The sequence below is a fragment of the Eumetopias jubatus genome, unplaced genomic scaffold (assembly GCF_037043125.1).
Source record: "Eumetopias jubatus isolate StellerSeaLion01/CBP00866 unplaced genomic scaffold, mEumJub1_p1.0 scaffold_4, whole genome shotgun sequence".
NCBI lineage: Eukaryota > Metazoa > Chordata > Mammalia > Carnivora > Otariidae > Eumetopias > Eumetopias jubatus.
In genome coordinates this window covers 144,864,482-144,889,517 of record NW_028274810.1, presented here as the reverse complement: position 1 = coordinate 144,889,517, position 25,036 = coordinate 144,864,482, and the positions used below count along the sequence as shown (strand labels likewise).

Below are 25,036 nucleotides of genomic sequence, written 5' to 3'. Positions count from 1 at the left end.
GTGTACTCAGAGATTTGGTAAAGAGTTAATACTATTTTATATCCTTGTGTGCCAGGTTAGCCTAAATTTTAGTGATTAAAAATGAGACTCCAGGGGCACCTGGGTGGCCCAGTTGGTTGAGTGTTAAACCCTTGATTTTGGCTCAGGTCTTGTCTCGTGGTTGTTAGTTCAACCCGTGTTGGGCTCCGTGCTAGATGTGGAACCTACTTAAAAAAAAAAAAAAAAATCCAAGTAAACCGCTTTCTTGTGAGTGGTTGCTTTAGTATAGGCTTCCAGACTCCCTCTGGATACTGTCAAAATTACAAAAGAAGATTTGATTTTTTTCCCCATGTGTAGAAAAATACTTACTGAGTACTGCAAGTCCAGTACTACATACCTAATCCAGAAATGAGGAAAACGAAGATGAATAAGATAAACACACTGTCCGGGGAGGGAGAATATTCTGTCTTTTCAAGGTCCTTCTAGGTGAATTAAGAATCAAATTGACATCAGACAGATTAACAGAAAATCAAATTTAATAGCATGTGCATGGGTTGAAAGACCTAAATGTGAGACAGGAAACCATCAAAAATCCTAGAGGAGAACACAGGCATACACATACAATGGAATAATACTCAGTCATCAAAAAGAATGAAATCTTGCCATTTGCATTGACACGGATGGAGATAGAGTCTATTATGCTGAGTGAAGTAAGTCAGTCAGAGAAAGACAAATACCATATGATTTCACTCATATGTGGAATTAAACAAAACAGATGAGCATGGGGTGGGGGTGGGAAGAGGGAGGCAAACCATAAGAGACCTTTAACTATAGAGAACAAACTGAGGGTTGATGGAGGGAGGTGGGTGGGGGATGGGCCAAATGGGTGATGGGCACTAAGAAAGGCACTTGCTGTAATGAGCACTGGGTGTTATATGTAAGTGATGAATCACTAAAATCTGTTTCTGAAACCAATATTACCCTATATGTTAACTACCTAGAATTTAAATAAAAACTTGAGGGGTGCCTGGGTGGCTCAGTCATTAAGCATCTGCCTTCGGCTCAGGTCATGATTCTGGAGTCCTGGGATCGAACCCCGCATCAGGCTCTCTGCTCAGCAGAAAGCCTGCTTTTGCCTCTCCCACTCCCCCTGCTTGTGTTCCCTCTCTCACTGTGTCTCTCTCTGTCAAATAAATAAATAAAAATCTTTAAAAATTAAATAAATAAATAAATAAATAAAAACTTGAAACAACAAGAATAACGTGTGGGGAATCCACAAGAAATGGAAATTCCAAAGAAAGGCAAAATTAGGTGTGTATATATATATATATGTCATCTTGGACTAAGGAGAAGGGATAGGGGTCTGGGGCTTCAGAGGAAAGGAATACAATTTATAGGAAGATGAAAAAGAATAAATGTTTAGTAAATTAATGTTTGCTGGGCCACTCAGAAACAATGGGACATAGAGGAATTTGATCAAACAGGCCTTGCTACGTTCCTCCCTATCTACCATACCTCCTTCATATCATATTGTAGTTCTTTGTGGTCATAGTTCTCTTCCTGAAGCAGGTCCTTCACCTAAATTCTTTGAGACAGTTGTGGGAGTAGGTAAAGAGCTTTTCCTGAATCTGCTGAATCTGTTTTGTTTGTTTGTTTGTTTTTTAAAGATTTATTTATTTGCCAGAGAGAAAGGGAGAGTACAAGCAGGGGGAGCGCCAGGCAGAGGGAGAAGCAGGCTCCTCGCTGAGCAAGGAGCCCAATGTGGGGCTCCATCCCAGGACCCTGGGATCATGACCTGAGCTGAAGGCAGACACTTAACCATCTAAGCCACCCAGGAGGCCCATTTTTTATTGTTTTTTAATTCGATATAATCTTCATGTCAGAGTGGCCCATTGTGGGGTGGCCTGCCCTTGGCCCATACAGCATGAAGAAGGCCATGCCTACACACATCCTAATGCAACTGTTGAAAGCCACAGATAAAGAGCAAATCTTGAAAGTATTATGAGAAAAATAACGCATTACGTGCAAGAGAACCAAGATTTGATTGTTAGTTTACTTCTCCTGAGTGTAAACGTCAGAAGAGCAACACCTTTAAATCGTGAAAAAAAAAAAATATAGCCCCTCAACACAAAATTCTAAATTAAAAAAAAATACATATTTATGAATAAAGACCAAATAAAGGCATTTTCACATAAAGGAATCTATCACCAGTAGTACTGCACTATAAGAAATCCTAAAGGAAGTCTCTCAGGCTGAAGGGAAATGAAATTCAAGCGTCTTTTTAAATGTTTATTGGCCATTGCATTTGTGAATTGACAATTCATATTATTTACATACTTTTGTATTTTCCTGATTATTAATAAGGTTGAACAGTTTTTGAATGTTTATTGGCCAATGAATTTGTTTTATGAATTGATAATTTATATCATATACTCAATTTTTCTATTAAATTTCTTAGCAATTTGAAGAGCTTCCCTTAGGCTCTATAGATACAAACCTTGTATTTGTAACACAGTTAATTACCTTTATGGCATCTTGTACCAAAAATGTTTAATCTTTCTTGATGAAATATATCTATAGGTCGATTTTTATTTTCTGGGTATCCTACCTTATAAAGAATATCATGGGCCCCTAAAATACATCCACATGCATCCTAAAATTTATCACTTATTTTTAAGATTAATGACTCAAAATAACCTTTTTTTTTTCTTAATGGTTTCTCACTAATCCATTTGTTTTCTTTTTGTTTTTGTGAATGACAGTGCTTCTTGTTCTTTTTTGTGCCATGGACTTCTTTGAGAATCTGATAAATGCTGTGAGCCTGTTCCCTAAAACATTGTATATACCCACCAGATTTTGCATATGTTATCAGAAGCTTTGCAGAGTATTGATTTGTAGCCAGTACATAAGATTCTTGATTCCATTTTAAGGAAATAATTCCTTCATAAATACCATTTTTTTGTTTATTCATTAGAGTAATATCAGAAGTTTTGATACTGGTATATTAACTAATTTGATTCATTATTGCTTAGACACAAAACCTTCAAGTAGTTTATATATTTTAAAATAAAGGGCAAGCTCTACATGTAAGGCATGCCCAGATCAAATTCATTGTCATGTTAGACATTATTGTAAGTCTTTGTATCAACTATGGTGAACTAAACTATGTCATTCCTAGAACTCATTGCCATTCAAGGACCTTAGTATAAATACTTAACCCAGTTGAATATTCAGAGATTTTATTTCTAGGGGTGATTTTCATTAACCCTTCCCTTTAACTTAACTGTTTTACCGAAGTTACCCAATTCTCTTTAAAGTCTCTTTGACCTTAAAAATTGTATTTATTCTAAAATTAAAAGACCTTGTAGAATCCTATTTTTAATATAATAAATTTCAATTTTCCTTTAGCCAATAAATAGATATATTTTGTTTTCTTATAAAGGCATTTCTAGGAACATAAAACCATATTTGCATTTTTGGGTTGTAAGTATGTGGAACTAGAGAAAGAATGGATTTATGTTTTTTATCCTGTTTATTCATAGTTTTTATTGCTGTAAAATTATGTTCAGTTTTCAGAAAGGCAGTGGAATTTGACATCACTGTGTAGGAACACAGCATTGGGTTTAGACAAAACTGGATTTGTAGTCTAGTACCGCTCACTCATTTTTAATTTTTCTGAGCCCCTGATTTTCATTTTTATCTTTAAGCAAAATTAGACTGGGTAAGAGTTATTATGCTTTATATGAAAAGGCTTTTAAATTTGGCAAAAACTTTTTTTTTTCTTTTTTGAAACTGAGTGCTAATGATTAGTGACGATCTGCATGCCAGATGAGCTAGCCTTTTTAAGTTTGTATTCACTTAGAGCTCTTTGGTGTTCACCATGATTAGTAATCTTGAAATTCCATTCCTGCTTGGTTTCCATTGAAATTGTGTATCCATGGTTTTCTTCTTCTATCTTTATGGTTACTCTTCTGACTCTCTCTCCTAATAACCTGCAAAGCGAGTTCTTCCTGCCTAACTGGATGGAACTTACTGTTGCCCCTATATCATTTCCTGCTCTTGGCTATTGCTCTTGCTAGTCTTATGACTGGAATGGCCTTTTGCATCCACTTAAATTGCATCTATCCTTCAGGAATGTATCCCCTTGAGAATTAGCTCAGGCTCTCCAGTCCAATTAAGTCTCCTTTATGATTGGTTATAGATTAAGTGAGAAAGTGTATATGAAATTAATTTTTAAACAGTAAAATATTACATTTTCAATATTCAGTAAGTTTTTGATACACAAGGTATTGTTGATAATCAGTCACCTTCAGAAATATACATAAAACCTCCTCACATGGTGCTCATTTTTTAGAGATTTTTAAAGTTTTATTGGGATATTCTTACATACAATAAGCTGCACATGTTTAAATTCTCTAATGCTATAAGATTTGATACATGAAACCATTCTCAGAATCAAGACAGTGCATCCATCCATCATCCTCACAAGTTTCTTTATGTTACTTTGTTATCCTCCATTACACTTCTTCCCCCATTCCAGGCAACTACTGATTCTGTCGTTATGGATTAATCGTCATTTGCTGAGATACTGTGTAGGTAGAATCACACAGTTGTATTCTGTTTCTCTAGCTCTCCTTTTTTTTCTTTTTTTAATTTTTTTGCCTAGCTTCTTTCATTCAGCACAATTATTTTGAGATTAAGCCATGTTTTTCATGAATCCATATTGATTTGCTTTTATTGATAGATAGCATTCTCTTGTATGGATATACTGGATTTTGTTTACTTGTGAACATTTGAGATTTTTTTCAGTTGTAGATTACAGAAAAAAATGCTATGAGCATCTGTATTCAGGTCTTTGTGCAGACATAGACTTTCATTTTTCTTGGGGAAACACTTAGGAGTGAAATGGTTGGATCATATGGTGGGTGCATGTCTTTTTCAGAAGTCACCAAACTATATTCTACATTTTGCATTCCCATCAGTAAATGAGTTTCAGTTCTGCATCTTTGCCAATACTGGCATGGCTAGGCTTTTTAAAGTTAGCCATTTTAATAGGTGGGTAGTGGTAGCTCATTGTGGCTTGAATTGGCATAGTTTTCAGTATAGCTTGGAGGATAAGAGTTGAACGTTTATCTTTAAATTTTTAATTTTTTTAAAAACCTCTGAATTTGGCAAGTCTGAATTCTGTGATAGCAACTTTCTCCTTTGAAAATAAAAATATGTTTAAAGTTTACCTGTTTGCTTGGTGCATTAACTACACAATGTACTTAGTGACTTTCATACACAATTACTTAAGGGTAATCGTTAAAGGAAATAAGAAATAGTGACAATAAAAGCATCAGTTCTCTTTTACGCCCTTAGAAGTATTTAGAACTTGTTTTCTTTGGTTTATGCTTTCCGTATTTGTCAGTTTTAATTGTTTAAGAAAAAGTAAAATAATCTTTTTGCAAACTATGGTTTGCAACAAAATTGTTATCTTTTTAGCGAGAACTTATTCTTGATTATGAAGGACAAAAGAATTTGAACTAAAATTTTTCTAAGAGGTTTTTTGTAAGATCTCTAGCCATTAGATTATTTTTTTTAAACAAAAAGAACTATAACCTGAGACTTGAGACTTCATCACACAAAAAGCAAGAGAAAACTGTAACCCAAGTACTGTTTTATATCAAATAAGGGTTGACAACAGTGTTTTTATGCATCTGTTCTGCCCACATAAGAAGCCAGCTTTATCATCTGGATGTGTCCTGGGGCTGAAACTTCTTATAAATATGAGAATTTCACTTTTTTTTTTTAATGGCAAGCAGAATATGGTATCCAGCTGTGGATTTGCTTATATATTTTGTTTGCATTTTTTTCCTTGGGCTTGTTTTATACAGTATATGGCAATATGTTGTCATACAAATTCCATGATTAATGCTTATTTATGAAATCTTATGTAAATATCTTAGAACTTAGTCAAACAATGTGCAAGTTAAACAGTTTTTTCTCTGAATATTGGAATGACAAATCCAAGGGGAATAGTAGGTTGGATAGTTTATGTTCTTTATCTATAGCAGAATCTCATATGTAACATTTTCCTTTTACTATTTTATGTTATATCATTCTTTTTCACTTTATTTTGCTGGGCAAGAAATCCTGTTTCAGTTTCATTCCTCAGAAAAATAAGAATTTAAATGTGGAAATAATGTAGAAATAAGAATGGTGATTATTTTATCTGTAATTAAATAATCATATTTACTAGTATCTATTTGCTATCTAATTCTGATACTGACCTCTGCTTAAGAGGCATTTCTTTGTATTTGTTCTGTTAGTCATATATTAAAAGCAATCCACTGTCCCATAATAAGCTGTTTTGTTAGCATTATTACCATGTTAACATGATTTTCCCACAAAAATGCTAACTTGCTTATACCACAGTATGAATATGTGGCAAACTTAAAGTATGAGTCAATTCGTTATATCTACTTCAAATTGAAATCATGATAAAATACTTAAAATTGTAAACTTGTTATATGAATTTTCTCTGCGTATCTCATCAGAATCATAGTACCATAAAATATTCATGATCATATGTATAATTATACTACATATAATATAATTTTATAGCATAGATTATAGATATAATATGATCAGTGGTACATTAATAGATTTTTGTTTCATATATTCTTATTTCCCTTGACTTGCTTTAATTCTCTCACAGGTAGTAATTTAGTTAATTGTGACCAGAAGTTGAAAGGCTTGTTTTCTCTTTTTTTTCTTTTCCTCCTGCTCAGGTGCAGCTCTTATATGAGCTAACCGAGATCATGAATAAGGTGTGGAATAAGATTCAGAGGAGAGGCAATCTCAGCCCTTCCTCCACCTTTCCGGAAACCTCGGCAGGGCCGGTTCCGGGTTCTCCAGTGAGAAGCAGTGTAGGCACAGCTCCACCAGACACCAGCACATGCAGCCCATCTGCTGACGTTGGAACTACTACTGAGGTAAGTGTTGCTGAAAAATGCTCTTGCCACTGAAGGGTGACATATACCACAGAGTTCTGTATCAGGACTGAGAAGGAAGATGACCTCACTTCTGTGGAAGCTGGCAGGTTCCGAAGGCTCATGGGGAGCTGTGGTAGCAGTGGCTGTTTATTAGTGTTCCTTTTAGGTCTCAGGATTTTAATTACTTTCAGTAGGTAGTGGGGTAGTTCAGGACAGTGGGGGTTCTCTGAAATGGAAAAAACTGACACACAGTAAAGGTATGTTTCCTCAGAAGTATGGAAACTTAGAAACTGAGTGAAAAAGAGGCTCATGCTCCTTTACCCCTGCCCTCTTTGCCCCTACCCTTTTTGTAAACCACGATATTGTTATTATCTTGACATTAGTGGTTTTCAGTCTTGTCAGACCCAAAGTCCTCTCCTTCTCCCTCCTAGTCATAGAACCTTTCTTTTCATATCTCGCACCCTAACCTCACCCAATGTGCCAGTGCCCTTTTATAACAAATATTTTATAATGCCCCTTTACTCTCCTGAAATGAAAATAAAAAATGATATAATCCACATATACATGTAGTTTCAAAAATATCTGATATCGTAAATATAATTCAGGCTATAATAACATGTATTTCAATATATGTATAAATGCTCAGTCATGACTGTTAGAAGACCTAATGAAGTCGTCAGGTACATATAATTACTGTGAATGTGAGTGAGACAGGCTCGAGAAGGTCTGTATCCAGTATCACAAGTGGTACTGTTGTGGCATTATTTGTTGGTGGCATCACTTTCTGAAATAGTGGCAACCCTGGTAAAATTTTGAACAAAATATTTATTCTTCTTTTCATTTCAGTAGTTATGTTTCTGGAACTCTTAGTGTAATAAAATTGTACAGAAATGCCAAAAAAAGAGTGTTTAGATCTAAAACTGAATTCAATTTTATTTCCAAATGTTTATACACAAAATTTTCACTTGTGTAATTTTCTATGAGCTAGGGAGCACCTGGGTGACTCAGTCGGTTAAGTGTATGCTTTCGGCTCAGGTCATGATCCCAGGGTCCTCAGATTGAGCCCCGTATTGGGCTCTGTGCCCAGTGGGGAGTCTGCTCCCTCTCCCTCTGCCCCCTCCCTGCCCTGCTCGTGCTCTCTTTCTGTCTCTCAAATAAGTAAACAAAATCTTTAAAAATAAGTTTCTATGAGATAGTTTTTGTTTTTCAGGACTGTCTTATTTATCATAGAACCTCTTGATTCCCCTACTCCAAACCTTTAAATGCCAGTAGTGATACCCAGTGATTGAGTTAGCCAAAACATCCTAATACATTTCCAAAACACACCCTAGAGGCTGAACTTGTCCATTGATAACTACTAGAAAAGATAGAGGTAGAAGTTAAGTTTTTGCATAAAGATATCATTTGCTGTGGAAATAAAGTTATTGGCAAAATACAGAATTGGAATAAGAAGCAAGTAAAGGAGATTTTTTTTTTCAAACAAATCAGTAAAGGTAATCAAACTCCGTTAAATGGGCATTATTTTTTACTTGCTTTGAGGCTCTAACACATGTTAGAATAGACCTATTAGCAGCACAAGCAACTTCTCTATCCCTGCTCATTCTAAATTCTGAGAAACATGGTGACCTGAGTGATGGGTATTACTTTTTTCACACCTCCCCCCACCCAAATGAGGCATAGGTCAAGAATCTAGAAATGTGCCATTATGAGGTCAATGGGGCATACCCCTTCTAGGATAAAAGCAGTGAGTTCTTTCTTGGAGATTCCAAATGTTCCTAGAATACAAAAGCTCCTACAGTTTAAAACAACAACGACACTGTATTGAATGCAGTAGTGTCCAAACTTGGTTAACCAAAGACTCTTTTTTTCTACATATTAACATTGCACAGAATACACTTTGTGAAATATTTTGGAAGAGTAATCAAAGCTTGGGGTGATAAATTGCTAGACAAAGGATAGGACAAGTGAAATTGATAAATGAAGTTAAATCATAGAGACATTTCACTGGCAGAAAGGAGAGTGTTCCATTAAACAATTGTTTGCTAGGTACTTTATTTACTGGGATGTCCAAATAAACATGACTACCTGTTTTGGGGAGTGTTTTCTTGTTTTAGAAATAAACATTTAAAAAACATTGTAAGACCAGTAAAGACAACACTCTCATGGAATGGTCCCATCTGTTGCTCATGCATCTAGGGACTACCATTCGCACAAAGTACAGTATAAACTACACAAAAGGACATGGTGGTCTTGATATAAGATGTAATAGAGATGAACATGCCCTGTAATTGTAGGAGTATGATTAACAAATTTATTCTGTGGGATCTGTGGGGATTTTGCGGAGAAAGTGACATTTGAGGTGGATCTTAAAAAATGAATATGACGCTAGTAACAATTTTGTTGTTGTAAGTGTATTATAATATAAGCTAGAAGATTGATGTCTTCATTAGCCAAAATGGGGAAATTAACAAAGGGGAGGTTTTTTTCATAAAAAGAAATTAATTTTGATTTTAATAATAAATACATTACTGCAATTACTTTAAATTTAGAATGTTGAGGATTCTTTCTGATTGAATTGTAAACATAAACAATGAAAATGCTCCCTAGTGGATTTATTAGTTTTGTGTTAGATATGGGTTTAATCTGATCTGTGTGAAGAAGATCTATAAATGAAAGAATCTTACTGCAGAAAATTCATTTATTGGAGGACCATGTAACAGACTTTTGGAGGAAAAAGTGGCAACTATTTCTAACATGTACCATCTTGTTTACATAGAGTGATCATGAAAAGAGGTGAGTAGTCCAATATGGATTTGAAACCTACAATTACTTGTGAAACTTGTTCTCGGGGAAATATCTTAAAATAATTCAGCTGCTTTATTTTCCATAAATGGCAGGAAGATTTTTGTGAAGACTGTTATAATATGATAACCAGTGTTAGGGCTGAATCTAACTTTACAAATTAGAAGGTGTCTGTGTATTAAATATTTAATGTTTAATTTCTCTCCTTGCTCTCAAGAAAAGAGTTACCTGGAGATCAAGGTTAACTATGTATCCCCTTTGAGATCAGCCAGTAAATGTTTAGATTTACCCCTTTGAGAATTAGCCAGTAAATGATGACATCTGAAACTACAATCCTTGTTTTCTCCTATGTGTATGGATGGATGCTCCATCTATGACTCAATCTGTGGTTTAATTTATCCAGAATTCAAAATTTGTGCCCAAGTTTTTGTTTCTGATGTCTCTTTGTTTATTGTGCTGCTAGAATTATGTGTAATGATCTTTGTAATTTTCATTACTTTAGAGTTCTAGCATATTAGGTATCTTACTATGATCCTTTGAATTACATTTTAAAAATATTTTTGTAATTTTGATGAATTTGCCTGTATATTTAAATATGTTACTGAATGGAAATAAAACCTTGTTCTCTCACTGGAGAAACTACTTAATAAATGGGGGCTAGGGAGGACAGTGAGGAGAGTGTACACATATATTTTGTGTTAATCCATTTTAAAAGCCTTTCTTCCTATTTGAACATGGCATTCCTGGAAAACTGTAGCATCCCTTTGCTCCTCTTGGTAATCATCGTCCTAATAATCTTTTGATTCTAAAAAGACATTCTGTGAACAATACTACCATGTAAGCAACAGAACTCTCTGTGTACAGATTTAAGTATAAATTTTGTGGTTAGAGCAGTGCTTCCCTACCTTTTCATGTCAATGCATATATAGAAATTGATATTCGTGTATGAAGTAATCAAAAATTTCTAAGTTATTGAAAGTCGCATTTACCTCAGATCCTATCCAAAGACTCTGAAAGCCAAGGGATCTATGTCTCAGCATAGTTGTGACACATCCCGTGGTGTTTCCACACACTAATTAGGAAGCTCTGAGTTTACTCTTAAAATTTTTGTTTTTGCCCCAGTAACAAGTTCTTGATAGATTTAGATAAAATTGTTACATTGAAATTGTTGTGTAATTATATTCTACCCTCCTCTCTCATTATAACAAAATAGTAGTATTATAAAAGCATAGGGCAGTTGTGATACACCATTTAATTATTGTGACAGGCTCTTCTTCATACACCCAGGGCTAAGAAGAAAATTAAAAGTTAAATTGAAATGACATAATTATTTAATCCAAAATAGGTTTTAGAAAATCTATTATCAAGTTTCATGAAGTATTTGACTGACTACTTGACTGCTAGTTCTGAGTAAATCCCAGTATTCTCTTTCTCTTTACAAGAGCTGGGAACATAAAAGGCATACCCTTGATTAAACTGAAAATGTTGCCATTGAATTATTTATATATATAAATATGCCTAAACTCAGGGCCTAATGCAAAAATTTTATGAAGGAGATTTACATTAGCTTTATATTTTGGAGTACCCTCTAAACTGAGTACTTTACAAGCATTATTTCTTTTAATTCTCAAACCAGTGTTATGAGGTGGGTAATATTATCATTTCCTTTTTATACTGAAATATTTATGTCTACAGAAGTTAAGTAATTTGCTTGCGGTCAGAGAGAATAAGTGGCAAACCTGAAATGAAAGTTTCTGCATTTTGACTCAAGTCTCTAATGTATACTATCATATGAATTATGGGACACAGTGCATTGATAAATCTTTTTTAAGTAAATTGTTGCCACTAAGTATAGATGTGTTGTTTATCCTGTTCAACACTTGAGGTTTTGTGGTATATATTTTTTCAGTTCTGGAAAGTTCTCAGACAATATCACTTGAGAAAATACTTCTACATTATTCAATCTTTCTAGAACTTTTCATTTTCTTTTTCTGTGTCTTTGAACCACATTTTGTTTTGTTTTTTGCTTTTTCCCCTTTTTTCACTTTCATTAGCCTCTTTTCTTTCTACATTATTTCCTCAATTTCACTATTGTTATTGTTAACTATTATTAACTATTAGCATATTGTTAATTATGATATTATGTCCCAGTTAACTTTTGTATGTCAATTTTTTTATTGTAAAATACACCATAAAATTACCTTTCTAACCATTTTAAATCTACCATTCTGTGGTACTGTTGTGCAACCATCACCATCATCCATCACTAAAACTTTTTTATCTTCCTCAACTGAAATTCTGTACCCATTAAACAGTAACTCCCCATCTTAACAATTAAGACTTCTAATCCATGAACATGGGACATCTTTCCATTTATGTGCATCTTTTTTCATTTCTTTTAGCAATATTTTGTAGTTTTCAGCATACAAATACTTAACCTCCTTGGTTAAGTTTATTCCTAAGTATTTTATTCTTTTTATTTTTTTTTTTAATATTTATTTATTTGACAGAGAGAGACATAATGAGAGGGAACACAAGCAGGGGGAGTGGGAGAGGGAAGAAGCAGGCTTCCCGCCGAGCAGGGAGCCCGACACAGGTCTTGATTTCTAAGATCATGACCTGAGTGGAAATCAAGAGTCAGACGCTTACCCGACTGAGCCACCCAGATGCCCCAGTATCTTATCCTTTTTGATGCAGTTTAAATGGGATCGTATTATTAATTTCCTTTTCAGATCGTTCACTGTTGGTGTCTAGAAACACAACTGATTTTTGAGTATTGTTTTGTATTCTGCAGCTTTTATTGAATTCTAACATTTTCGAGTGTGTGTGTGTGGAGAATCTTTAGGGTTTTCTACAAATAAGGTCATGTCTTCTGTGAACAAAGATAATTTTATTTCTTCCTTTCCACTTTGGATGCCCCTTATTCCTTCTTCTGGCCTAATTGCTCTGACTGGGACTTCCAGGAATATATTGAATGAATATTCCACTTAATTTTTTAAATATTAGGCAATATTTTCAAGTTGAACATAATTTTCTCTTTTGCCAGTAATTTTGTGTGAAGGAAACCATGTTTTAGCTCTGATAAATTTTGTACAAATAGCAAAAGACATAGTGAAAAATTGACCCTTTGTTGCTTTTTCTGTTTCCATATTATATGTGCTTTTTATGCTACTTTTTTATCTGAAATATGTGTTAAGTTAAAAATTATAAGAGAAGTAAAATGATTTAGACTGAAAGGCCTCCATTGGGTCAGAAATAAAGATGTCAAATAATGATTATATTATTTCAATGCTATATTAGATGTGAAATAAAAACTCTCCACTGCCATTGGTTCCCTATTATCTTTCTATCAGAGGGTAACCCTAATTTAAGCAACCAGTACAGTGCTTGGTACAGAGCGGGTTTCAAACACATTGCTATTAAATATGTGGATGTTAAATGATTTGGGAATATCAACTCATTATGATTAAATTAAATCTGATTTATTATAGTACAGGGCATGTATATATTCACTAAGTCACTGCAAATATATTTTGATATAAATTCATAAAGCTGTATAATGAGCTTTATTGTTGTCTTTTGTTGTTTTAAACATAATTATATTTTTTATCAGATCTGTTGTCTGAATATTTTGAGAGTCTAATCCTTTTGTTTGTTGTGTTCTTAACTTTTACTCATAGAAGATTGTTTCCTTATGTGTTATGTAACCTTATATTGGGAGTTTTTCATTAATGAAACTTTACCTATGAGACTTTTACATTGTGGTTGAGGCCCTATTCCCACAAAGGGATTTTGTGTGTTTGCTCTTTGAGGGACTCCAGGGGCTATTCTTAGCCTGAAAACCCTTTACTGTTAATTTCATAACTAGAAGTTTTTTGAAACATTCTGGCAGTATAAGATCATTGAGCCCCATGTCAGGCTCTGTGCTCAGCAGGGAGTACACTGGAAATTCTCTCTCTCTCTCTCTCTCTCTCTCTCTCTATCCATCCCTCTCCCTCTTCCATTGCCTCTCTCCCCACTTGCTCTCTCTCTAAAATAATAAAGTCTTTTAAAAATGCTTTTTTTTCTTGGTTTATTATGTAGGGATTTTTTTTTCTTTCTTGTTTCTTTTTCTAATTTAGAGAGGGAGGTGTGGAGACACCCAGCACGGAGGCCAATGGGGGCTCCATCTCACCCTGAGACCATGACTTGAGCTAAAATTAAGAGTTAGACACTTAATTAGCTGAGCTACCTAGGCACTCCTGTTTTTTCTAATTTCTTAAATTGGATACTTAGCCTAATAATGTTCAGCTTTTTACAGAATTTTAAACATTTAAGACACCTTTCTTTATCCTTAGAGGAATTTATAATATTTGAATTTGGGCATGGATATGTGCATATACCTAATAGATAGGAAATTTAGTCCATAATGGATTCTGGTTCCTGAGACAGTTCTGTATTATATAGAAGGGGGAGCAAGAATTTTAATATGCAACAAAAAATATAAAATGCTAAGTGCATGTTAGAATACTGATTTACAGCACAACCAAAAGTAAAAATGGACAGATTAACCTCTAACATTGGAAGCTTTGGTTCATGGCAAAATTTTACTTATATTCTTCAGTTGATTCAGGGATTAAAATTGCTTTAGGCAGCCTAGCTTAAAGAGGATGTGAGATACACACACACACACACACACACACACACACACACACACACGCGCGCGCGCGCGCGCGCATATTACTCAGCCATTGAAAAAAATGAAATCTTGCCATTGGCAACAACATGGATGGAGCTACAGAGTATTATGCTAAGTGAAATAAGTCTGAGAAAGACAAATTATTTCACTCATATGTGGAATTTAGGAAACAAGACAAAGGAACAAAGGCGGGGAAAAGGGAGGCAAACCAAGGAACCAGACCCTTAACTATATAGAACACATTGATGGTTACTAGAGTGGAGGTGGGTGGGGGGATGGGTGAAGGAGTTGATGGGGATTAAGGAGGGCACTTGTGATGAGCACAGGGTGTTGTATGGAAGGGCTGAATCACTGTATTGTATACCTGAAACTTATATTACACTGTATGGTAACTAACTAGAATTAAAATAAAAACTTAAAAAAAAATTCACATGAGGAGGTTCATTTCTTAGTCTCCAGTAATTATTTAAAACATTTATTTTCAGTTAAATTTAAAGTGAATATTGGGGCAAAATAGGTACATGTGGCCAAAAGCCAAAAACTACCAGTTATAAAATAAGTCCTGGGGATATAATGCTCAGTATGGTGATTATATCGTTAATAATACTGTATTTGGTGTTTGAAAGTTGGTAAGAGAGTAGGTCTTAGAAGTTCTCATCACAAGAGAAAAATAACCTGTAACTATGCATGGTGATAGATGTTAACGAGATTTATTGTGGTCATTCACAATATATACAAATAATTAATTATCTTGTGCACCTGAAACTATTATAATGTTATATGTCAGTTATATCTATTGAGACATTTATTAAAAATCAAGTGAATATTGGACTGAGAAGTTGTTTGGCATCAACTGCTATAGCAAAACTTTTGTCAGTTTTTTAGTTATTACAGTGCAGTAATACTAAGCAGTAATCTACCTCAAATTATAATTCCAGACAATCCTTTAAAAAGTAAATTTAGTCTGGGGCATCTGGGTGGCTCAGTCCGTTAGGCAGCTGACTCTTGATTTTGGCTTAGGTCAGGATCTCGGGGTCATGGGATCGAGCCCAGGATCCGGCTCAGTAGGGAATCTGCTTGAGGATTCTCTCTCTTCCATTCCTTCTACCCCTCCCCCAGCTCACACACATGCTCTCTCTTTCTTTCTCTCAAATAAATAAATCTTTTTTTAAAAAATGGTAAATTTAGTTTGAATATTCAGTTGCTGTTTTAAGAATGTATTGTAATCATTTAAGTCTCCCCCTGGAAGTAGACTTGTTTCATTTAATATTTATCTTTAAATGGTCTTTATCTTCAACATTTAGGGAGAAACTTTTATTCAAAATGTGGGAATTATGGGGCCACCAGCATCTAACTCGTGATCCCAGCTCAGCTCTTGATCCCAGGGTCATGAGTTCAAGCCCTGCACTAGGCTCCACACTAGGAGTGGAGCCACCTTAAAAAAATATGTGGGAATCTTAGCATTTAGGTTATCATCTGATCAATTGAATGCTACCGGAAGACAAAGATAATATATCAAAATAGATTAGAGAAGTGAAGCTTATTTTTTAGCCTTCGCAAACATCAACAAAATATTCTGTTTGTAATGTTTTTCCTGTTTCCAAATAATCATATCAAAAATGTCTCTGGTTTCTCAGTTATTGACTTAATTTTATTTTTTAAATATAAATAGTTACATAAATTAACCTGTCAATCTGAGGTCACCTTACATTTTTTTAAGTTTTTATGTAAGTTCCAGTTAATATACAATGTAATATCAGTTTCAGGTGTACAGTATAGTGATTCAGCACTTCAATACATCACTCAGTACTCATCAAAAGTGCCCTCCTTAATCCCCATCACCTATTTCACCCATCCCCCACCTCCCCTCTGGTAACCAGCAATGTATTCTCTATAGTTAAGAGTATGTTTCTTGGTTCGCCTCTCTCTTTTTCCCCCCTTTGTTCCTTTGTTTTGTTTCCTAAATTCCACATATGAGTAAAATCATATAGTATTGTCTTTCTCTGACTTTCTTAGTATAATATTCTGTAGCTCCATCCAGGTTGCTGCAAATGGCAAGATTTCATTCTTTTCTATGTCTGAGTAATATTACCATTGTGTGTGTGTGTGTGTGTGTGTGTGCACGCGCCACATCTTCGTTATCCATTCATCAGTCGATGGACACTTGGACTCTTTCCATAATTTTGCTGATAATGCTGCTGTAAACATCAGGGTGCATGTACTCCTTTGAAGTAACATCTTTATATCCTTTGGGTAAATACCTAGTAGGGCAGTTGTGGCGTCATAGGGTAGTTTTGTGTTTTTAACTTTTTGAGGCACCTTCGTACTATTTTCCAGAGTGGCTGCACCACTTTGCATTTCTCCCAACAGGGCAAGAGCATTCCCCTTTCTCCACATCCTCGCCAGCACCTGTTGTTTCTTGTGTTGTTGATTTTAGCCATTCTGACTGGTGCAGGGTGATATCACATTGTAGTTTTGATTTGTATTTCCCTGATGATGAGTGATGTTGAGCATTTATTCATGTATCTGTTAGCCACTGTATGCTTTCTTTGGAAAAATGTCTGTTCATGTCTTCTGCCCATTTTAGGTGGATTATTTGTATTTTGGGTATTGAGTTTTATTTTTTTTTTTAAGATTTATTTATTTGAGAGAGAGAGCAGGGGGAGGGGCAGAGGGAATCTAGAGTAGACTCCCCGTTAAGCTCAGAGCCTGACATGGGGCTCAGTCCCACAACCCTGAGATCATGACTTGAGCTGAAATCAAGAGTTGCACACTTAACTGAGCCAGCCAGGTACCCTGAATTTTATAATTTCTTTATGTACTTTGGATAGGAACCCTTTATCAGCTATGTCATTTGCAAATATCTTCTCCTATTCTGTAGATTGCCTTTTAGTTTTGTTGATTGTTTCCCTCACTGTGCAGAAGCTTTTTGTTTTGATGAAGTCTCAATAGTTTATTTTTACTTTTGTTTCCTTTGCCTCAGGAGACATATCTAGAAAGAAATTGCTACGAGGTCACCTTACATTTGTTGTGCTTATTTATATCAATTATGTATCTGGGAAAATTTTTGAAATCGCAGTTTTGAATGTTTTTTATTTCTAATTAATACTTGCATTCAAAAACATTCATTAAAAATTTTACAACATTTACTACTTAAAGTATTGTTTTTCTTGCTGAGTCAGATCAAATATATGAATTATTTGGCTATAAAGAATTCACTAGACATGAATCTAGTTTTAAAAAGCACACACTTAACAATTGTTTGTATTAAGAAGAAGTATATTTGTTTATATGATCCTTGGGTGATTGACACTTTAGACTGTGAGTGATTCTTTTTATGTTGACCCGTTGCTAGCAAGCGCCGTACTTTTCGGTGAAGTTAGCTCTAGCTTCCTCAGTATCGGTCTGGATGGTCGTAGAGGGGAAACTAGGAGCAAGAGGCGTGAGTACGAAACTTAAAAACAGTTGAGTATTTTTCCCAGCCTTGCATTGAAACAGTGAGAGCAAAGGTAGGAGAGACCACCGCAGGCCACTTGTTACTGTTGACTTAAGTACAAACCAGGGTGGAAGTGTTTAGCCCTTTGGGAAGTTTTGTGATTGAACAAGAATGCTGGAGTTATTTTGATAAGGGAGAGTAATAGTGTGGCCAAAACTATGATCATCCCTGAGCTCTGAAGCAGGCCAAGGATGAAGGGCTGCAGTGTTTGCTCTTCCAGATGAACAAAGATAAATTCGGCTAGAAAAATAAACTCAGTCTTTTGGTCAATTTGCAACAAAATGGTGAAAGAATTGAAGTGTGTATTTTAGAACTTGGCATAAAGAGGTGTGGGAAAATAGTTCAGCATCTCCAATTCTGGCTCAATTTTTGCTATAGATTTGGAAATAGAGCAGAAAATTAATGCGCAGACATATTTAACAACACCACACCAAACGTTGTAAGTCCAAAATGAAAATTGAAACTGTGTGAGCAAGGAGAGCAAAAGTCTTTTTTCAGGAGTTGCTTACTTATTAAATTTGAAGCCACAGTTTTCTTACCATTCCTACTGAATATACCTAATAGTATAAAAAATCTAGCTTGCATTGATTTGAAGGTACTGTTTTCTCTGCAGTTTCCATTCTTGGGATTATGATGTTCTTCTGATTCTTGAAGGATAATTTATAAATGCTTCTGCTCTAAGAACCTACCCATAAAGAAAGGCATATTGACTACATTATGTGTCTTTTATTGAATTTGACTTGGTAAAATGCATCCTTTTCTGGGATTAGTTTGTGCTTTTCATTAGATATTGTGTCATTTTAGGCAGCAACCCAAACCCTGAATTTTTGTATACCTTCTCAAATTGTAAGAATTTCAATTATAGCAGAGTTAGGACTACTTATTTTGGAAAAGCATTTATTTGAAAACATCACAGTGAGCTGTCTGCTTTGCTTGGTATAAGTGGAACTGAGAATGACTACACTGTCTTCAGATTTAAGTCTATAATATTCTGTCACAGTAAATCACAGGCCACTTCTGCTTTGCTGTGCCTGGTGCCTAAGTATTCCAACAGTAAGTACTTGTCTCTTCTTTTGTGAAAGGCATCCTCATTTGGTCTCCTTCTGGGGATTCAAGGAAATTAAATTCTTCTTCTGATTGAAAGGTATTGTAAATCTTAGGTGAAGGTAAACACTTCATGTAGGCGCCGAATATATCTGAGTAGATGGTATATCTGGTTAATGAGAACAGAAATTTTGGTTTTGTTTATTTTGTTTAAAGATTTTATTATTTGACAGAGAGAGACCCAGCGAGAGAAGGAACACAAGCAGGGGGAGTGGGAGAGGGAGAAGCAGGCTTCCTGCCGAGCAGGGAGCCAAGTGTGGGGCTCTATTCCAGGACCCTGGGATCATGACCTGAGCTGAAGGCTGATACTTAATGACTGAGCCACTCAGGCGCCCTTGGTTTTGTTTTGTATGAGGTTTTACTCATCGTCCCTTTTCTTAGTTGCCAGATTAGTGGCTTCTGCTCTGAGAAACTCTCCATAGAAAACAGTATACTCACCATGTTATGTTGTCTTCTTATTAAATTTTAAGGATGTTTTGTTCTGGCTGTTGACTACTGGTCATGACTCCTTAGCATAGGAAGTGAACATTTTGTTTGAGACATTCAAAGTAACAACGAACTATTAGAAGTTGAGGATATATGGCAAAGGAAAATGTGCTGAAGTTAGATGACAAAATGAGAAAGGCAAGAGAGTATTGAATACCAAATTCTGTAAGACTTCTGAGTGTACAATTTCTAAGTAGTGGTTCAGTTTGGTGGTGATAATTATACCTACTACTTACAAATTGCTTACTATATGTAATCACTTTACATTTTTGTTCTTACTTCTTAACTCTAAGAGATAAATATAAAAATAACCATTTTGCAGAGAAGGAAACAAACTCCAAGAGGTTTTAAGTCCCATGGTTAGTGTCTGAAGAAGTCCTTAACCCTAGTATACCATGCTGCCTACCAGACTGAGTTTAAGTACATATAACTAATGTTTAAAAATATATACACATCTTTTAAACAAATAAGCATGCTATAGTGTATTTGATCAATTCTCAGATAATGGGTATTTTTGAAGGGTTTAAATGGACAGCAAAGTTGGAATTTTAAAAACCCAAATACTAAAAGAACAGAACAGAATACATGAGTGACTGATCACTATCCCTGGAACCATGTCTTCCTGCCTTTGAAGCTGAAGCTATTCAACTCAATAACAGGATTTATTTATCTCCAGACCACTTAACAGCTGCTGAAAAGATTTAACAAAAACAACAATGACCAAATGAACTTTTTCCAGAAAGTTTGTTAGTACCAAATGTAGGAACTTACATATTCATAAGTCATTATATATTTGTTGAATAAGCTCATGTTCTTTACCTATAAATCATTTTTAAAAATCTATTGTTGGGGCATCTGCCTGACTTACTCGGTAAGGCATGTGGCTCTTAATCTCAGGGTTGTAAGTTCAAGCCCCATGTTGGGTGTAGAGATTACTTAAAAAAAATTTTTTTTAAATCTGTCAAATCTACCTTTTTAATGTCTTCTTATATTAAAATAAGGGAGGCATGATAAATGTTCTGTCTCTTAAGCCATGCTAATTATGCTAGTCATTTCGCTATGGATATTGTAGATTCACTTGAGTACTGTGTAGGAGGGATAGACAAGTAGACAAAGTGTTTCTATAAATGGCTAGATTGTAAATATTTTGGGTTTTGTGGACCATAGCATCTCTACAGAAACTACTTAACTGCTAAATAGCAGCCATAGGCAATAGGTAAATGAATGAATATGACTGTGATCTAGTAAAACTTTATTTCCAAAAGTAGAACAAGATTTGGCCCTTGGCTCTAGCTTAGCTTGCAGACCCTACTCTCTAAGGAAATACCCCTTGGTACAACCCAAACTTGTTCTGGATCTTACATACTCTTGAGGAGATTGGAATGACATGCATGGACATTGTAACTATAAAAAACATGTAATTAGTATATATATTATTAACATCATGTATTAGCATAAGCATTTATATGATTATTGTTAGCAAATATATGTTACAGAAAAGTTATCAGTGGTAATTTCAAATTTTATATAATTTTTTAAAGTTATTTTTATTTGTTAAACAGTTGTTGTTTCTTCTCATCCCAGGGAGATTCCATACAAGCTGGTGATGATTCACCATTTTCAGATTCTATTACCCTGGAACAAACTACAAGTAACATTGGTGGATCCAGTGGACGTGTTAGTCTGTGGATGCAGTGGGTGCTCCCCAAAATTACTATAAAACTCTTTGCTCCAGATCCTGAAAATAAAGGCACAGGTACAGGGTTACTTTTCTCCTCTACTGAAAAGATAAAATACTAAAACTACTTTTAGAAGAAATAGTAGACTTTAGTTTTATGTATCACTGTCACTTAAACAGATATCATTAGCTCTAACTTAGGTGATTTCTATTAGCAATACTAATATATTGAATATAATACTTAAATTTTGTCTTTTTATATTAAAATCCATTCCAAAAGCCATCAGGTAATTTTTTCATTGATTGTATTGATGCATTTTATCACTGTCACTAAAAGTATTGCATAGAAAATTGACTGATACCAGATATAGCACTTCAAACATTAATGGATTTCTTCTGTCTTGAAATAGGTATCCTGTCTTAATTGTGAGGACTCTCTTGATGTTACTTTTCCTTATTATTATAGAATCTCGTGTGGTTAATGAAGAGAAAGTCTCATTTCCTCTGTAGTTGTCAAGAATATATATGTGAACATTAAAACTAAAATAGAAGGTTTTAATATTGATTGTGAGGCCTATGCTGATTTTAATGTTTGCTTCTTATTGCAGAGCTTTGTATGGTCAGTGAACTAGAAGATCTCAGTGCTTCCATAGATGTTCAGGATGTATATACCAAAGTGAAATGTAAAATAGAAAGTTTCAATATTGATCACTATAGAAGCAGGTAAATAATGTATAAGAAATATGGGAAAAGCTATACTTTCTTTGAACACAGTCTGTATAAGAATTTTTATATTTTAATTTGGGTATTTCTAAAAACTACTGTACTTATTTCCAAAAAGGGTTCTTAACAGATAAATTGATCAGTTTTCCTTGGAATTCATTCATATATGGAATATAACAAAGTTTTGTTTCATAAGATGGCAGATCTGTTCACAAATACCCATATTGCCATATTAAATGAAATAAGCTTATTCCTCATCCACTCCCCGTACTAGAATAATCACAGATTGAAGTGGAGTAGTGACAGCTCATGGCCCTTTGTACTTTGGAGACTTTTCTTGTCTCACATTTGATTAATATACATGTGGTGGATATTCCTAGAATCAAATTTTCCTTTCCCTAGTAAATTTCTATCAAAAGTATGATGTAAAAAAATATAATTTATACTTAAATTATGTTTAATATATACATGTTTATTTGTAATAATAAATAATGATAGTAAAAAAGTAAAGTTTTAGATATCTTCACTTTAAAGATGCATAGCAATTTTGTCATTAATTTTTCCCAAATAAGAATAACAAAATAACAAAATTTTTCCAAAATAAACAAATTTTGTGTTTTTTTGTTTTGTTTTGGTTGTTTTGTTTTTTGTTTTTTGTTTTTTGCTTTAGAATACTACTCTGGAATTTGTATTTTTTAAATTGAATTATAATTTACATACCATAAAATTCACACATTTTAAAAAAATTTTGAAACAGCATCATTTTCAATTTCATATTGGTATAGAAACAATCTTAAAGTTTATTTTTTCTCTGCATTTGTAATATTCATTCAGCAGTTATTTATTGAGAGCCTGCAGAAGCACATATGTTTCTGTACCTTTATTGGTACATCATAGACCGTAGAAGGAGAATGTTTTTTATTTAACATGTTTCTAATTCTACATTAAAAACATTTGAATTTTGATTCTTTATCACATTGCTTATTACATATATTGTATTGCTTTTGTCAATGACTATCAAATCTGTCCAGCCAAAACATTGTGTCGTAATTGTAAAGTTCAAAATATTTTGCTGACTATATATTAAAATCTGTTTTATTGATAGTATATTACAAAGCATATAATTGTTTTTGTTGTATTAACCATGAATCATTAATTGATCTTTGATAATGGAAGGTTTAGTTCTTTAGGTCTTCCTGAATAGCATATCCTATATAAAAGTGATTTTTGCAGGGGATACATGATTATTATGTTATAACTGAAATCATTTCCTGATGATGTGAATATTATGTGTCTTCTAGATCATCAGTGACTTTACTGTTAAATTTATCTAAGTTTTAAATAATTTATTCATTCACTTAGTCAAAATATTTATTGAGTGTATATTATGTGCACATGCTAATAAGCACTGAGGATATAGTGGTTGAGAAAAATTGATGTCAGTCATGCCCTTATGGGCCTTATAGTTTCATGGATGAGATAGAAATAAATAACCAATCAGTAAGTGTACAGTTTTACCATTAAGACAAATGCTTCTCTGCAAAATGACCAGGTGTGGTGTGGTGCTAATATAAATTGTTCTTAATTGCATTGTCAGATCCATGTTTTAGTTCAGTGTAGTGTTGTTTACATAATAACTATTTGAAATAGTTATATATGCTCAATTTTTTAACTCAGAAAAATTGAAGAGAACAGATAAGGTGAACTTATGTTTTCCAGGCCAGGGGAAGGTTGGCAGTCAGGACATTTTGAAGGAGTATTTCTGCAGTGCAAAGAAAAACCTGTGGTGAGACTCATTTAGTAATTATGATTTTTTAAAAATATCTTGTAAACTGTTTTATCTTTGTTCTTTCATGCAATAGGACTAATGGTTACAAGAATTAAAGCTCAGAGTAAATTCTTTTTGACCTGTTCTTCCAGAATTACATTATACAAAACTATTCCTTTAAACTGCTTGTGTTTTGTAATGATTTTCCTCTTCTAGGTATTAAGTAAATTTTTCAAACAGCAAAGGTAGGATTGCTTGTATTAAAATACTTTATCATTAATGTATTATTATGTTGACTTTCCTATTCATAAATGAGTTCTTGTTGGATTGTCCTTTATCTAAACTAAAAGTAGTCATTTTACACTAAAAGCAATTATTTTTCATTTACTTCCATTAACAATGCTTTTGCAGAAGATGGTCCAGACAGAGGCCATACCTAGCAGTGGCTCAAAGCTAAACCTATGCAGACTTCAGCAAAATTAAAACTATCTAGATTTTTTTGCTTATGGCTTTTATTGCTTTTTGTCTTTTCACCTTCTTTGCTCCTGTCCATCACCTCAAGCCTTGGGGAAGAGTGTTGGTCTCTGGGGCAATGTGGAGGTGTCTTCCTTTCCTGTACTGACAAGCTGAACAGACGCACCTTGTTGGTTCGACCCATCAGCAAGCAGGACCCTTTCAGTAATTGCTCTGGCTTCTTTCCTTCTGTAAGAAATCATTTTAAAATTATGCTACAGAACTCCCACTAACAGGAATCCAGAGAAGGAATTGAACTATCCATAGAGTTAACTCTTGATTTTCATCTTCCTCTGTATCATCCACGTTGTCAGTGAACTCTACTGTACTTTTAAATCATACACCGGTTTTCCACTACAATCTAATTTGTTTCTGGGTTACTTGCATATCCTGTTTTTCACTCTGTTTTTGTGATTACAACCTAATTTTACCATCAGCATAAGAAAATCAAAGTGTAGGACATTAAGTATAATGTTTTTTAAATTGTGCATGTTTTGAATGATCAAGAGTTGACCAAACTGCTTTGTCATTTCCTTTATGATTCTTAGATTGCCTTTTCCCCCCCTTTCAATTATGCCATTTCCTTCTCACACTAATTCAAAGTACCTTACTTGGTGACCTCTTAAAACTGGACAAGGCTGCATGCCTGTCATTGACCGGATAGAAGATGAATACTAGACTGTACACCAATGGCTTTTAGAAGTTTAGAACCTTGTTTTTTCTAGTGGTACAATATATCTGGATATGTTATTAAGCTAATTTTTTTAAGTGACATTCTTTAAGTCAATGCAAATGCATGTAATTTTAAAATATTTAAGACCAGATAATCAAC

General features: G+C 34.2%; 1 protein-coding gene across 6 annotated transcripts in view; it reads left to right on the top strand.

Annotated features, from left to right (window-relative positions):
* VPS13B (vacuolar protein sorting 13 homolog B) overlaps window positions 1–25,036 on the top strand; it is a 750,734-nt gene that overhangs the window by 394,945 nt on the left and 330,753 nt on the right. For all 6 annotated transcript variants that reach the window (XM_028108562.1, XM_028108579.1, XM_028108553.1 and 3 more), the window contains 4 exons: window positions 6,753–6,956; window positions 21,107–21,278; window positions 21,809–21,923; window positions 23,643–23,709. In XM_028108562.1, the coding sequence (XP_027964363.1) occupies window positions 6,753–6,956; window positions 21,107–21,278; window positions 21,809–21,923; window positions 23,643–23,709 (558 nt within the window). The remainder of the gene's footprint in view (window positions 1–6,752; window positions 6,957–21,106; window positions 21,279–21,808; window positions 21,924–23,642; window positions 23,710–25,036) is intronic.